Below are 13,830 nucleotides of genomic sequence, written 5' to 3'. Positions count from 1 at the left end.
ACAGTCAGTCAGAACCCATTTTTAGTAAGTCATGTGTACAAGTAGAGTAATCACAGAACCACAGAAAGGTGGAAGTTTGAAGGGACCTCTGGAGGTCATATGGTCCAACAATGCTCAAGCAGGGACACCTGAAGCCAGCTGCCCAGGACCCCCTATTTAGATGGTTTCTGGATAGCTCTAAGGAGGTAGACTCCACAGTCTCCATGGGGAGCCTGTGCCAGTTCTCAGTCACTCTCAGAGTTAAAAACAAATGTTTCCTGATGTTAGACAAAACTTCCTGAGCTTAAGTTTGTGCCCACTGCCTCTGATCCTGTCACTAGACACCACTGACTCTGTCGTCCTCACACTCTGTTTAGTGATTTCTGTGCTTACCTTTTATGCACAAGTGTAACATTAGATGTACACCTGTAACCTCAGATGTATAAAGTAAAATCAAGGTGTAGAGACATGTTTTCTGCGTGTTAGTGGATCATTGTCTGGTTTGGCCACTACAAAAGACAAGTGGATAACTAGAAAGGTTTAAGAAAAGACTTTCAAGACTCAACTCAAAAATTAAAAGATATAGCTTAGCTCAGAATGAGAAGATTGTTTAGCTTATCAAAGAAAAGATCACTGGATGATTTAATGACAGATTTAACTACTTACCTGGAAATATACCTTTATAAAATAACTTTGTATCAGGCATAAAATGTTCACAAAGAAGCAACAGGTGGAGTGACAGTTGATAATTCCCACCAAAGATACGGCACACTGATAATATCTATTAAATTTAATAATTTACAAAAGACTGCAGGGAATTCTCTATCTTTGGAAAGTTCTTATACTTTCTGAAAAATTATATACTAGCTCAGGCACACCTAGCAAATTTGAAGCACGAATAGCAAAGTCTTATCTCAATGATTCAGAAGTGCAGGCTACACTACTGTAATAATTTTCTTTGGTTTTGAAATCCATGACACACTATCCAGAAAGTCGCCTTTTTTTCAGTTTCAACATAGTATGAATATATTTTTCCAGAATGCCTTATTTCTAAATTGTATTCATCAAATTGTTTTTCTTGGAAGATAATTTCTTCCACAGGGGGCACAAAATCAAATTAAACTCCACATTTTATTACTATGGTGTTTTAAGACAGATATCTGTAATTAGTTGATCACAATGCATAAACACATCTCCGGTACTGCTTGACTGTGGCCAAGCATGTAATGAAAATTTTAAAAAATATGAGAAGACAGATATGCAATTGCCTACATCTGTACAGACAAGAAAAGCCTTTAACCCTTCAAGTGTCAGTTCTGGTCTATGTCCAGTTCTTCCCTTGAATTCCTTGAATACGGTATGTGGTTGAGGGCCACACTTAATAAGTTACATAAAAATTTTCATGTGAACTGTATTAAAGAAACAGAGAAAAATACAAATACTTCCAAAAAAGTAGTGGAAGACTACTAGTTATTACAATAACTAATTATTGTCCACTTGGAAGGGAATTGATGAAGCTGAAAAATAATTGCATAGAAGAAACAATGGCAGAGCTGAAGAACTGCTCTGTGAAGGAAGAGAAAAATGAAGAAGAGAAAAGCAGAAGAAAGAAAATCGGTTCCAATAATGTTTGCACGACATGATGCCAAAAGGTGGTATCTGACTATTGTCTACACTATAGGAATATGGACAAAATTCACAGTACACCAAGGGCAGATTTTTTTCTCTAGTTTCCCACAATGTCTAAAGAAGCCAGAAAGGAGTAAAATAAATCAACATACTGATAGAAAAAGCAAGTGACCACTTGTATGCTCACTACATTTCCTCAAATGTAGAAGAAAAGCTGACTAAACATGATTGAACACAGTCTGAACTCTCGTCTGACAGGCCTAAGAACTACATCAAGAACTCATGGTGGATATGAACATTGCCATGCAACCATAAAACAATCTAAAACACTTTTTTAACCAATACTAAATGCTGTATCAGGTCACCTCAGTTTGTACAACTCTAGATGGCACAAGAGATGGCCAAAAGAGCTCTTGTTGATTCAATGTATTTAAGTGAAAGTCAATCTTACGAGCAACTTGAGCAATGGCATTTTCATCCAGGATCATCTCTGCGATTCCTTCTTGATCTATATCAATTTCATCCACATACACCATTTCTGTCAAAGCTCGTGTTTTCAGGTTCCAGGCAGCCTGAATAAGGATAAGTAAAAAGTAAAATATCTTCAAGACACTAATTAAATAATCTAATAATCAATTTTATCATTTCTTTACTATTCACTTCAAAGCCTTATTAGGCTTGAATAAGGTATTGACTTAAAACAGCTGAGTATATCTATCTGTCTGATGGATGTATAAAAGGGGACTAAGTCCTTTGTTCAAAACATCAGTTGTAAAACACTGTATAAATATATACCCCAGGCATTTTAGATTATGAGAGTATTGGAATCCATTTGAGTGACCTGAACTGACAAACTACTACACTGTATGTCTTGGAAGATAATCTGAGCAATGTGGAAAGGCAAGCATAACTCTAGCCTATGTGACAAGCTTTGTGTAGACTGTGAAGACACCAAATCAGTGGGGGAAAAAAAGAAAACAAGAAAAATCAATAGCAGCCATATAGAAATATCAACAAAGTAAGTGCAGGTCCAACCACTTTGATAATTTGATATGCTTGTAATGTACTCATAGAACTGGCATGATATAGGAAGCCACAACACCAATCCCTGATCTTCCATCAGATATTGAACAGATAATCATAAATTTTCCAGAGTAAAAATCACTGCCAAAATAATTAGATTTGCTTTCTTTCTAACACGGAGTACAGCAATCTGGTGGAAAAGCATATTTAATATTGGCTAAGGAGACCTTTCAAAATAGAAACAGACTATCTTAATAGAAATAAAGGTCAAACACATGGAAACATTTGTTCCTTAAGTAAGAGGTATGAGAAAATCTGAAACTCAGGCTTATTTAATAATTTAAGTAATTACTTAATGAGACACTTCTCATTCATTCTGTCTTTTCCTCTAGACTTCCCTTATACTTCTATGCAAATCTGCGTCAATCAAAAAGTAAGTGTACTTAAAGATGCTGAAATATTTAACTATTCTTTTAAAAAGTGATTTTTTTCAAGCAGAAGGAGGACTTCAGCCAGCTGATTCAACCACAATTAGAAATCTTTGTTCATGAATGAAGAAAAGGGAATTCAGCAGGATGATCTAGGCCAGACAGTCATAATCCAGATCTGCTTTATTTCCTTTTAGTTCCTTCTTATGTAGTAGGATGACAGCCTTTAATTAATTTTGAGATTTCTGTTATATGTCCAACACCTTTAATGGTTTTTCATGATTCTATGAAGTATTTAGTTTGTTCAATTTTTAATACCTTGATGCTACTCTATTCTTTTCAAAGACATGTATATCTGCAGCCAACACGACCATGTCAATACAGGGAATATTCTCCAATTAGAGCTCTTGCATAGCCAAGCACAGGTTGATTTCTTAGTAGAAGTAAGAAAATCTGCCCATAGTAATGATCCTTTCATGGGAATTGGAAGTAGTATCTCGTCTACACTAATTGCTAAAATTGAGGTCAGTTCTTTACATAGGATTAAATGTATTATTGTGATTTTTCCACTAACTAACATGTGAAAATGAGTTTTTAAATCAACATGTCTCTTCGTCATTACTGGGCAAATATCTGTCATAAAGAATATATTCCTCAGGCATCTCTTCTAGAGTAAAGCTCCTAGTCCAAGGCTTCACAGCCAACAAAAAATTCAAATATCACACAGTATTCCTTAATTAAACATCTGTTTGTAGATTACAGATTATCTGCTTTCTCTTTGTGAGACTGATAATTTTTTTGTGTGATAAGCACCATGTCTGGAGTTTATGAAGATAAACTGCATTTTTATGACACGGCATCTATATGGTAGGAAAAAGAAAGGGAAGCTCATTTCAGACAACCCACATATCCACAACATAACAAATTTAGCTAGCTTAACTCAATCAGAACAAAATTTACAATACCTAATAGCAATTTAAAGATGCCATTTCACATTGCATTTAATCTCTTCTGATTGTAGGCTGGAGCCAAAAGATGCCATCACCTGTCCAATACTATTCTTGCCATTGCAATAATCTAGAGATAATGTGGGCAGAGGGAAAATTAATTAATTACTCTCAGTCTTCCATCACTTATGCAAATCCTGATCATGCACCTACGTGCCTAGTAGACTCTGCACAGGGTAGGCAGTGAGCCTGAGCTGCAAGAGCAGGAAGAGCATGGGTAAGAGCCCACCACTACACACATTAAATAAAACATGAAACTGAACCCTAAGAGCACAGACATTGTGCTGTCTGCGAATACATGTGGTTTTCCTCCTAATCTCATCTGCAGATGAAGGCCAATCAGTTCAAGGTAGATTTAATTTAGCTTCTAGAAAGCACTGAACTGCTGAAAAAAGATATAGGAAAAATATGAGAGAAATAAAATTCTATCAAATATAAAAGCTGCCTGTTCAAAAAACCAAAAATCTCCCCCTTATCAAAAGTAATGCCTTACCAATAACAAAAAAAATTATGCTATTGAGAACATAACTACAAAACAAGTATTATTCAGTGTATCAGAAATTCTTCCCAATGATTGCAGCTAACAATTGTATTTATGGAAAGAACTTTACCTGAAACACAGTGTATTCAGAATCAAGCTCCTGAAAAGAGAGAAAAGAGAAACTAAGGAATGGAAATGCCAAACAATAAAAACAACAACACAAACATATTTGTACTCTATGATGACCTCATTTTGCACAAACATTTCCTCTCTGATACATATATCCAAATGTCCATTTTATTACATTATCTCAACGTACACACATTATGAAGCTAATCAATGTTTTGCACAGCGAAAGTAAATTTGCAGTAAGTGTATCTTTCTGATAACTTTGCTTTTTTGCTTCTGCTGAATCTAGCCAAATCTTATATTAACATGTAAGCATTATGAAGCCAAAAAATGATAGATTAAAAGAAAATTAACTTGGAAGATGTATGCACGTCTCCTGAAAATTAACCAGATTATTGCACCATGGTCTTTAGAATGCCTACTTTATAAAATCCATTTTTGCACACGTTTTTTAGCTGTTGCTGGTGATCACAATGATACCACTCAAGAAGACAAAAGAAAATTTAGTGCCTTTTTCATGGTACTTTTATGATGAAAATGATGTATTCATTGCACTTGTAAAGTAATACTGCAAGTGGAATAAATGTCAAATTGACAGCCTATTACACTACCCAAAAAACCAAAAGAAAAGCTACCAGATGAAGTTTACTGCAAGTGAAAAAGCTGGAACTTGCAGCTGGAACTCTACTTGAAAATTCTATTAAAATTGAGTAAATACTGACAGGAAAAAAAATGTAGGTTTATCAACAATTAATGTGTAATTATCATGTTTACATAATATTTAAACTACCCTTCACTTCCAGGGACTGGGGATGAGGTTTTCCTAATGTATTACTTTAGCTTTGGACAAGGAAGATGGGAGATAAATATTACTTTCTCTAAATCGCTATTAGTCTTTTGTAGTGTCAGATCATTTCTGCTCCTAGAGGTAGTGAAAAATTTCTTGCATATCTGGCATTGTATTAATCTATCACAGTTAAACCAATTATATTGAACTGAATATACAATCTTCAAGCAATTCAGACTATAAAGGGACTTCTGAAAGTCTCCAGTCCAAAGCCCTCAAAGCAAGGTCAGCTATGAGGTCAGCTGAGGTTGCTCAATGTCTTCTTCAATTGGATCTTGAAAACTTGCAAGGATGAAGGCTGCACAGTGCCACTGGGCAACCTGTTCCACTGCTGATTAGAGAAATGTTTTTCTTCATACCAAGCCAAAGCCTCCTTCACTTCCCTGCATCATTGCAAGTGGTCCCTGGCTCCATTTTCTTGATAACCTCCTTGTATGTATCAGAAGGCTGCTATTAGATCACACCAATGTCCTCTCCCAGCTCAAGCACTGCCCTGCTGCTGGCTTGCTTTGCAGCCAAGACACAGAGCTGTCTTCTATTCCACCAGGAGAATGGCAATGTCAAGATCACCCCTCTGTAGTACGAGGCATGGTCTACTTCTTTCAATTTGGACTTTTTTATTCAGTAAATTCTATGACAGTAGGGATCTGGAATACTGGTGAAGGACACCTTCCTTCTGTAGTGTACTGGAATTTGTGGCCTTTAAAGGATTGTATTTGGAGCCAAAAGATCATTCACTGGTGTTAGAATGCATAACACATCTTACACATTGAGTATTCTGTGGAACTAAACATTAATTCAGTGATTAAGCTTGGTTTACTGTGACGTACCTGGGCCTGACTAAGGCACTGAAACTGCCTTTGCATTTTAGTTGTATGATTAAATGAACTACTACAATTCTTTTACACACAGCAGTTGTTTCCTAAAAAAAAGGAAACTATTCGACTACCTAAGTAATAAAGGACATAGTGATATTTCAGCTTACATTTTGTTCACCCCATTGTGTCTGAGTATTACAGCACATATGAGGGCGGTTTTAAGAACAGTAGGAGGTCTTCTATACCATATGTGCTACAGTAACTAATGAGGACAAGTTTGGAATATTATGTCAACACTGATACCAAAATGACTTGATGTTGCAGATGTGTATCTTATTTTAGGCACTGTTTATTAGTTTAAAAAATAATTTAAAAATCAAACAAATTTGCTTATGTAGAAGCAGTTATATTACTATAAAATTCAGAAATTACATTCCTCATGATATTGGCAAAAAAATAGAGTCGATCAATAATACTGAAACCATTGCACTCTCATAACTGTAGGTGAGAGTATGCATTGCTCACACATACTAGTACATTGTTTCAGGTTTAGACAAGAAATAACTTTAGATTTTAAATAACTCTCAAGCAGGTAACAGGACCCTCATATTAAACAAAAGTATGGAATAACAAAAAGTACATTAGAATATAACATATTTTAACATGGGTGGATCCAGCAGTTGCTACACATACAAGTAATCCACAGGAACTAGATTTCAAATAAAGAGTTCTTTGAGAGGATTAACAAATAGCATTGCCCTGTAAGCTTGTCTCTCAAAACAAAAGCTCAAATTTATTCTTCATTTACACATACAAAGCTCCCTTGAAAGTCAAAAGATTGTAAAACCAATGAAGGAACTATTTAATCCAGATCCCCAAATCCACTGAGGGCACTTTAATATTAAAAATGCAAAGTCAGTTTATCTGAATACCAAAAATACTTACAATAATTAAGTTTTTTGAAGCTTATAGCCTGGAAGAGGGAATATATTACGTACTTTATATTATAATAAGGCTTCACTCTACAATTTGTTTCAGGTGAGTATAATTTAATACAAGCAAAATATTAAAATTATTATAGCCTGAAAATGCTCTTCAAATGATTAAGAGCAAAAACACCAAAAAAAATACCCAAACCTTTACCCAGGAACAATGACTTCACTCTAAGTGTTACTATTTTCATGCATAAACTTACAGTCTCTTGCACCAGTAAGTGATTTCATGCTTTTCCAAATCAAGTTCAATGCCCATGAACATAACCGTGATAACTTTATTATGACCTTACAAAAACAAGTATGCAATTTACAGCAGCTAAAAGTTCAACACAGGAGAAGAAAGGATGAATGAACAAAAGTAAATCCTCATAGAACATTAATCAAGTAAAAGGAAGAACACCCACTGTATGTCTATTAATTATATCAGGCAATTTTTTCCTATTGTTAAACTAGAGCAGGCCTCATACATGGGTTCTGTTTATTGTCTTGAATCCTACATATGGAACACAAAGAGTAATCGGATTAGGTGACTAATCAGGATGATCAACAGAGACGGTCCTGGATTGTATTTCCTCTAGGTCATGCTATTACTATAAACACAGAAGACAAGGCCTGTTTGCTTACAATAGGAAATAATTAAACTGAACACCAGTATTTTACGTGCTTCTTTGACCAAATGCAGTCACACAAGATAGTTTTTATTTATTCTGAGATAACATAGAAATTAATTCCAGCAATACCATACATATTTCTAATTCTTAAATGAACAAATGCACAGGATATTTTATAGAAAAAAAAAAATCAATCTTCCATAAGATGTAATCCAGTAGCAGCTAGTTATTCTTCTATCACAATATTATTTTTAAAGAACTCTTCAGGAAAACTTCACTGCTTTTAAAACATTTCAATTTTTTTGTTGTGCCCTTTAAGAATTCAAGATTTATGATGGCACAGTATTTGATACTGCTAATTTAGAAAATTTCTGATTCATGCCTAGTTAGCTAAAAGGTCAACAAAGTACTTAAAAAACCTCCTAGGGCTTACTGCATCTGGTGACAGGGTTCAAAGAAAGTTCTGCACCAATTAAGATAGCCTCTAAATGTATGCACATGTGACTACTGACTAGATCATCAGTAAACTTATTTTTAAGATCTTTATATCATCATTTGTCATGTTCTTAAAGGAGAACTTCTTGTCATTATTATACTTGTGATACAAACATATCCCAAATACTAAGCTATATGTACAGGGAGTGGTAAATCAAGAACGTAGGTCAAGATATACTGGTCAAGAAAATTCCTTACTACATTTTTAAGTGTGGTGGCAAGAATGCACCTACTTCTAAAGCTATTGTAAAAAGCTGGTTTCAGCAGCCCATAGCTCTAGGACACTGCTGCAGATGGAATGGAGCAGGAGTGGAGCTACCACTTAGCAGATGAGCTGGGAAAAAAGTGCAGGCTTTCACACAGGAAAAGCCATCTCTTTCAGGCATGAAAACACTCCAGTTAGGCAACGTTAGTCTCTTCCTCGACTTACCTGCTGTTATATTACCTGTCTTAGAAGGGAGAAGGCCAGTTGCCTGAGCATGAAAAAGTTCTGACCTGTAAGACTCACTGTTTAACTCAACCTGGGCATGTGTTTAAAGGACACCTGCTCCTGTAGCTTAAATTATATCCTAATGCATGCTGTTCAAACAAGTGAGTCCCTGAACAGCGACAGAGGCTACTGTTCCTACAAGATCCCTCTTTGCCTGGTTGCAAAGGTTGGGAAGCACATGCTTAGCAGAATATGGGACAAGAGGATAAGAACAGATGGCACAGTGATTAAAGCTGCTGAGTATTCCTCATGCTGCACAGCAGCTCAATTAATCCAAACTTTCTGCAAGTGTTGTCATTTGTTGTTGTTGCTGGTGCCCAACATGACATATCTTGAGTTTGATTTGCAGAAGTGCTACCATTAACAGTCTGAGCATTAAATCTGCTAGAACTGCTATATGGTTTTTAGGCATTATAAACCACATTTACTGGGTTAGGTACCAAAAATGATGCATATTCCATTTTAGATAATTTGCCAGCTTATATTAAAATACTATTAATGTAATTCACACAGACGGAAAACAGCACCATTTTCGGTAGGTGGCTGAAGACAGAATTAAAGTTCAATCAAAATATTTAGGAACCACTGATTTCATTAACAGGCCATTTCAAAAGTAACAGAGATACCAGAAATCAAAGTCAAACTGCCTGAGAATGATTCTGGGTTTTCAATTAATGTGGACATAAAATAATCACAAATCACTATTCTAATATTCACAACTACAGCTAATTAGCTGATACACTACTATTGGAATAAATTCAGAATAATGTAAAATAGGATTAGTCTAGGCAAGCCAGGAGAGTTAAGTAATGTATGTAATTTATTTGAGCTTTAATGACCCCAGTGTTCAGCCTTGGAGCTTAGTACCTTTCAACGGTTTTTAAAAAATTATTTTATTAAATGCAAGGTATATGTGCTACAATCCATAAAAATGATCCAGTTTTTCATTCTGTTGTACCAAGTAAGTCCAAAATAGTTTGTAAGGTTTCAAGGATGTATAAAACATATTCCTGAGGCTTGTTACTACTCTCTTTACTCCACACCTGATGTTTAGAGGGGTAAAGAGGACAGATTGATACATGAAAGTAGCAAGTGTTACAAAGTAATGAGCTGAAAGTGCAACAACATGGGTAAGGAAAACACCTTTACAAATGAGAAGCGGAACAATAAAATAAATACAGGCTTATTTGGACAGATAACCACAAAATATCAGGATTTTAAGTTGACTACAATAAAAAAGGTAAAACCTAAATATCATGAACACAGCTGACTGACAAAGAAAAATGCTGTTCCATGTTAAGTTTGGCATGAATGTTAAAATTATATTCTAATTAGATAATCAAAAATGTTTTGTTTAAGAGATGTGAGGTGTAACATTTTGTATGTTGAACTGGTTTGAGTTTCATTCAAGTTGCAGTCTTGAAAGTTATTTAACCAATATTCTGGTTTCTGCAACCTGCTGTACCACAATGAACAGGTTACCACCTGTAAATAATGCTACAACTCCTGTCAGAAGCTGTGCTTTTTGTCTGGACTAACAGACAGGAATGATGGAAAATATCCGTGTAGCCATTCCATTACACACCACGAATGCAGTATATTCCATGATCCTTCTGAAACAACATGCCGCATTTCTATTTATTTATCATCTCTCCACTTATTTTATTCTTTAAGAAAATCTCTACATTTTTATTCTTTATAATAAATACTTTATATATAGAGTAAAATCCACTTGGTGTCTGCAAACTTTACTTGACCATTGCTGTATGAAATCTTTTCAGACAAAGACTGAAACATCTGCCATGCATTTTTAAATGTTATAGAGAAAGACTGATATTTCCCAGTCATAAAGATATAGACTTTCAAATACTTTTAAAAGTCATTCATTCCTGCTTAAAATGAGCTCTTAATAAGGATTCCTCAAGAAGATTATATAAGGCAAGAACCAAACTAATCTTATTTCAAGTTTGCCTCTCTTCCATCTGAACTTTCCAGCAGGTTTGAAATGTGCTGCTGCTGAAGAGCACCTTTTCCACACAAAACTGTGGATAGGAATACAGTTCTGAACTGAACATACTGAAGTTATAACATCCAGTCATTGCATGCAACTGTGGCCTGAAAGTTTTTCCAAAACAGTGATGAAACTTGATCTTGATATTCAGAGACTTCACCTAAGACTTCTAAGAGCTTATGATTTGATATGGTATAAAAAATGTTCACAACCCCACCCTCCACCACTTCTCAAAGGAAGTTATCTTAAATGTTTTTCTTCTTTCATTCTTATAAAAGATGAAGCTTATAGGCTGGTGTGAACATTTTAAAGATTAAATTAGGTGATTAATTGTTCATCTCAGCTTAGTACAGAATTTGGAAAAACTCATATTGCTGGTATATAAGGTCCTTGTTCTCTAAAGAGAATGTGTACCTTGCCTAAGAAAACAATTTATTTCATGTAATTAAATGTTTCACCATGTGTAATCTATATTTGGAAGAAAGAAAACCAATTAGGATCTACATCAGAGAATCACAGAATGTGAAGGATTTGAAATGGACCTTTAAGATCATCTAGTTCCACCCTACCCTTGCCATTGACAGGGACACCTCCAATCTGACCAGGTTGCTCAAGGCCTTACCCAACTACATCCTCTCAGTGCTCTTTGTTCATTTCCAACTACATCCTCTCACTGCTCTTTGTTCATTTCCAACTACATCCTCTCACTGCTCTTTTGTTCATTTCCTCCTAAGCCCTTTTTCTCAGCCTCACACATCTTGTATTCCTTACTAGTGCTACTAGCCCAGCAGAAGTTTGGAGTTGACAAGTGCAACAATACCATTTTATACTTGAGTTTAAGCACACAGTAGAAATGCAGTTGTCTTTACATTCCCATGTTGAGATCATAGATTGAAAAATGTTTTACTCATTAAAAACTTTATCAATTAAGAGCAATGGAAGCATCATGATCTTTACAACTTTTATTTACTGTTATCTGTGCTATTTCAAGAGTTTCTTTCACAAATCAAGTGTTGTCCTTCCATATGCAAAGATCACATATATAAAGACCCAATAATGTAAATACATATAAATAATGCAGCACTAGCATGGAACTAATACTGAGTCCCATTTAGGGCTCAGGAATAATGTTCTTGGAATACTCTCTCCACTAAAAATGTCTCTGCTGATGGCTCCTTGGTAGTGCCTTACAGTATAAAATATTTAAAAAAAGAATATTTTAAATATCTACCCTAGATCAGTTCAAACAATTACTGCGCTTTATATTTACACTATTGGGTGACCATGCAGCTTTCTTTAAAGACTTGTCCTTTGTGATAAAAAGAACTGCCTTCAAGATTCTTGAAACATCTGTCTATAGGATGCTTTGAAACTTACAAATTTACTGTAAAGTGTTCAAGATGAAGACTGTTCAATTACTGTTTTTAAAATATGGTATAAAAAATGCTTATATGCTTGTAAACATTAATCCAGAAACAACTTTCCCAAATCCTTTGCTCTTACAGAAGGGTGGGAAAACATGTAGGTATTGAAAAACATGTCCTACGTTTCCAGAGACTCTGCAGCTGGAAAAAGCTAAGAGAGAGGTATGCAAATAACTCCTGCCCCAAGGTAGGGCTCGTAGGTGAGCTGCACTAAAATGGATGTCTCTTAATCTTATGTGATTTGGTCCATACAGCAGCTATGATATCTAAACATCAGTATAAAATCAACAGGCACATCGCCAGCAGACCTGATTTTTAATCTCAGCTTTTCTCTAACTCCTCAAAATCTTGAGTGCGTTAAAGTTCCCGTTCGGAAGCGCCGGGCCCGCCCAGCTGTCACGGCAGCACGCCGGCAGTACCCGCAGCACGGCTCCCCTTCCCAACGGCGGGGCCGGGCCGGGGCTCCCCGGGGCGTGTCTGAGGAGGAGCCGCAGCGCCGGCCCGCCGCCTCGGGGCCGGGGGAGGCGGGGAGCGCGGAGAGGCTGCCCGGCCTCCTGCTCCGGAGCTCGGCGCGGCCCCGCGCTCGCTGCCTCGCTGCCGGGGTCGCGCCCGGCCCCTCCGGCGGCTGCAGCAGCACAGCGGGGTCCTGTGGTGCAGAGGCAGCCGGGACGCGGCCGCTGCCGCCCCTCACCGCCGCCCCCGCCACGGCCCGGCCCCCGCTACCTGCTCGCCGGGCGGCCTCTCCAGCAGCTGCGAGCAGACATCCGCGCACTCCCGGAACTTCCTCCGCCTGAAGTAGCTCCAGGCCTGGAAGAGCGGCTCCAGCCCCATCTCGCCGGCGGGAGCACCGCGGCAGCTCCGGCCGGGCCCCGACGTTTCCCGCCGCCTTGCCGCCGAGCGGCCTGTGGTGAAGAGCGTGGTGAGGCAGCTGTGCCTCTGCAGCCCATGGAGGACCATGGAGGAGCACAGGATGCTTGAAGGAAGCAGGTGCTGCTCAAAGGAAGCTGTGAGCCTGTGGAAAGGTCACAGTCTTCCAAAGTCACATGGGTAGATAGTGCTGTGTAGCTTCTCAGCAAAGGGAAGAGGAAGATGGTTCTGCAGCAAATTTTGTTTTTGTTACACTGCTGGGAAGGGTATTCATTGCACTTAGTGATCAAGCAGAACTAATGTTGTCCTATAGTAGCAATTAGATCAAGACACATCTTCAGCTTTTGTACAATAAGATTTGGCAGTGTTGCAAATGATAGAAAAATCAATTTTCCTTCTTTCTAACCACCCCCTGCAAGGCGTTTTTGTTCTCTGTTTGGTTGCAGAAAAAGAGGGGGGTTTTTCAGTTTCTACATGATATATGAAGCCAGAAAATTTTTCTCTGGTATTGGCCTACAGGTCATCCTATTCATATAATCTCTGAAGTCTTTTCCACTCGTAATACTGCTTTTCACTTCCTGTGTGCTGGAATATTC

At 37.3% G+C, this 13,830-nt stretch overlaps 1 protein-coding gene across 1 annotated transcript in view; it reads right to left on the bottom strand.

Moving 5' to 3' along the window:
* Window positions 1–13,262, bottom strand: part of TTC8 (tetratricopeptide repeat domain 8) — a 42,040-nt gene extending 28,778 nt beyond the window's left edge. Inside the window, exons 1-3 of the mRNA XM_041471946.1 lie at window positions 13,091–13,262; window positions 4,678–4,707; window positions 2,060–2,180 (exon numbers count right to left, since the gene is read on the bottom strand). Coding sequence (XP_041327880.1) covers window positions 2,060–2,180; window positions 4,678–4,707; window positions 13,091–13,198 — 259 coding nt within the window. The 5' untranslated portion in view covers window positions 13,199–13,262. The remainder of the gene's footprint in view (window positions 1–2,059; window positions 2,181–4,677; window positions 4,708–13,090) is intronic.
* Window positions 13,263–13,830: the final 568 nt, after the last annotated feature.

Source organism: Pyrgilauda ruficollis, unplaced genomic scaffold, assembly GCF_017590135.1.
Source record: "Pyrgilauda ruficollis isolate IOZ18807 unplaced genomic scaffold, ASM1759013v1 scaffold28, whole genome shotgun sequence".
Classification (NCBI taxonomy): domain Eukaryota; kingdom Metazoa; phylum Chordata; class Aves; order Passeriformes; family Passeridae; genus Pyrgilauda; species Pyrgilauda ruficollis.
This window is presented reverse-complemented; position numbering and strand designations above follow the sequence as displayed.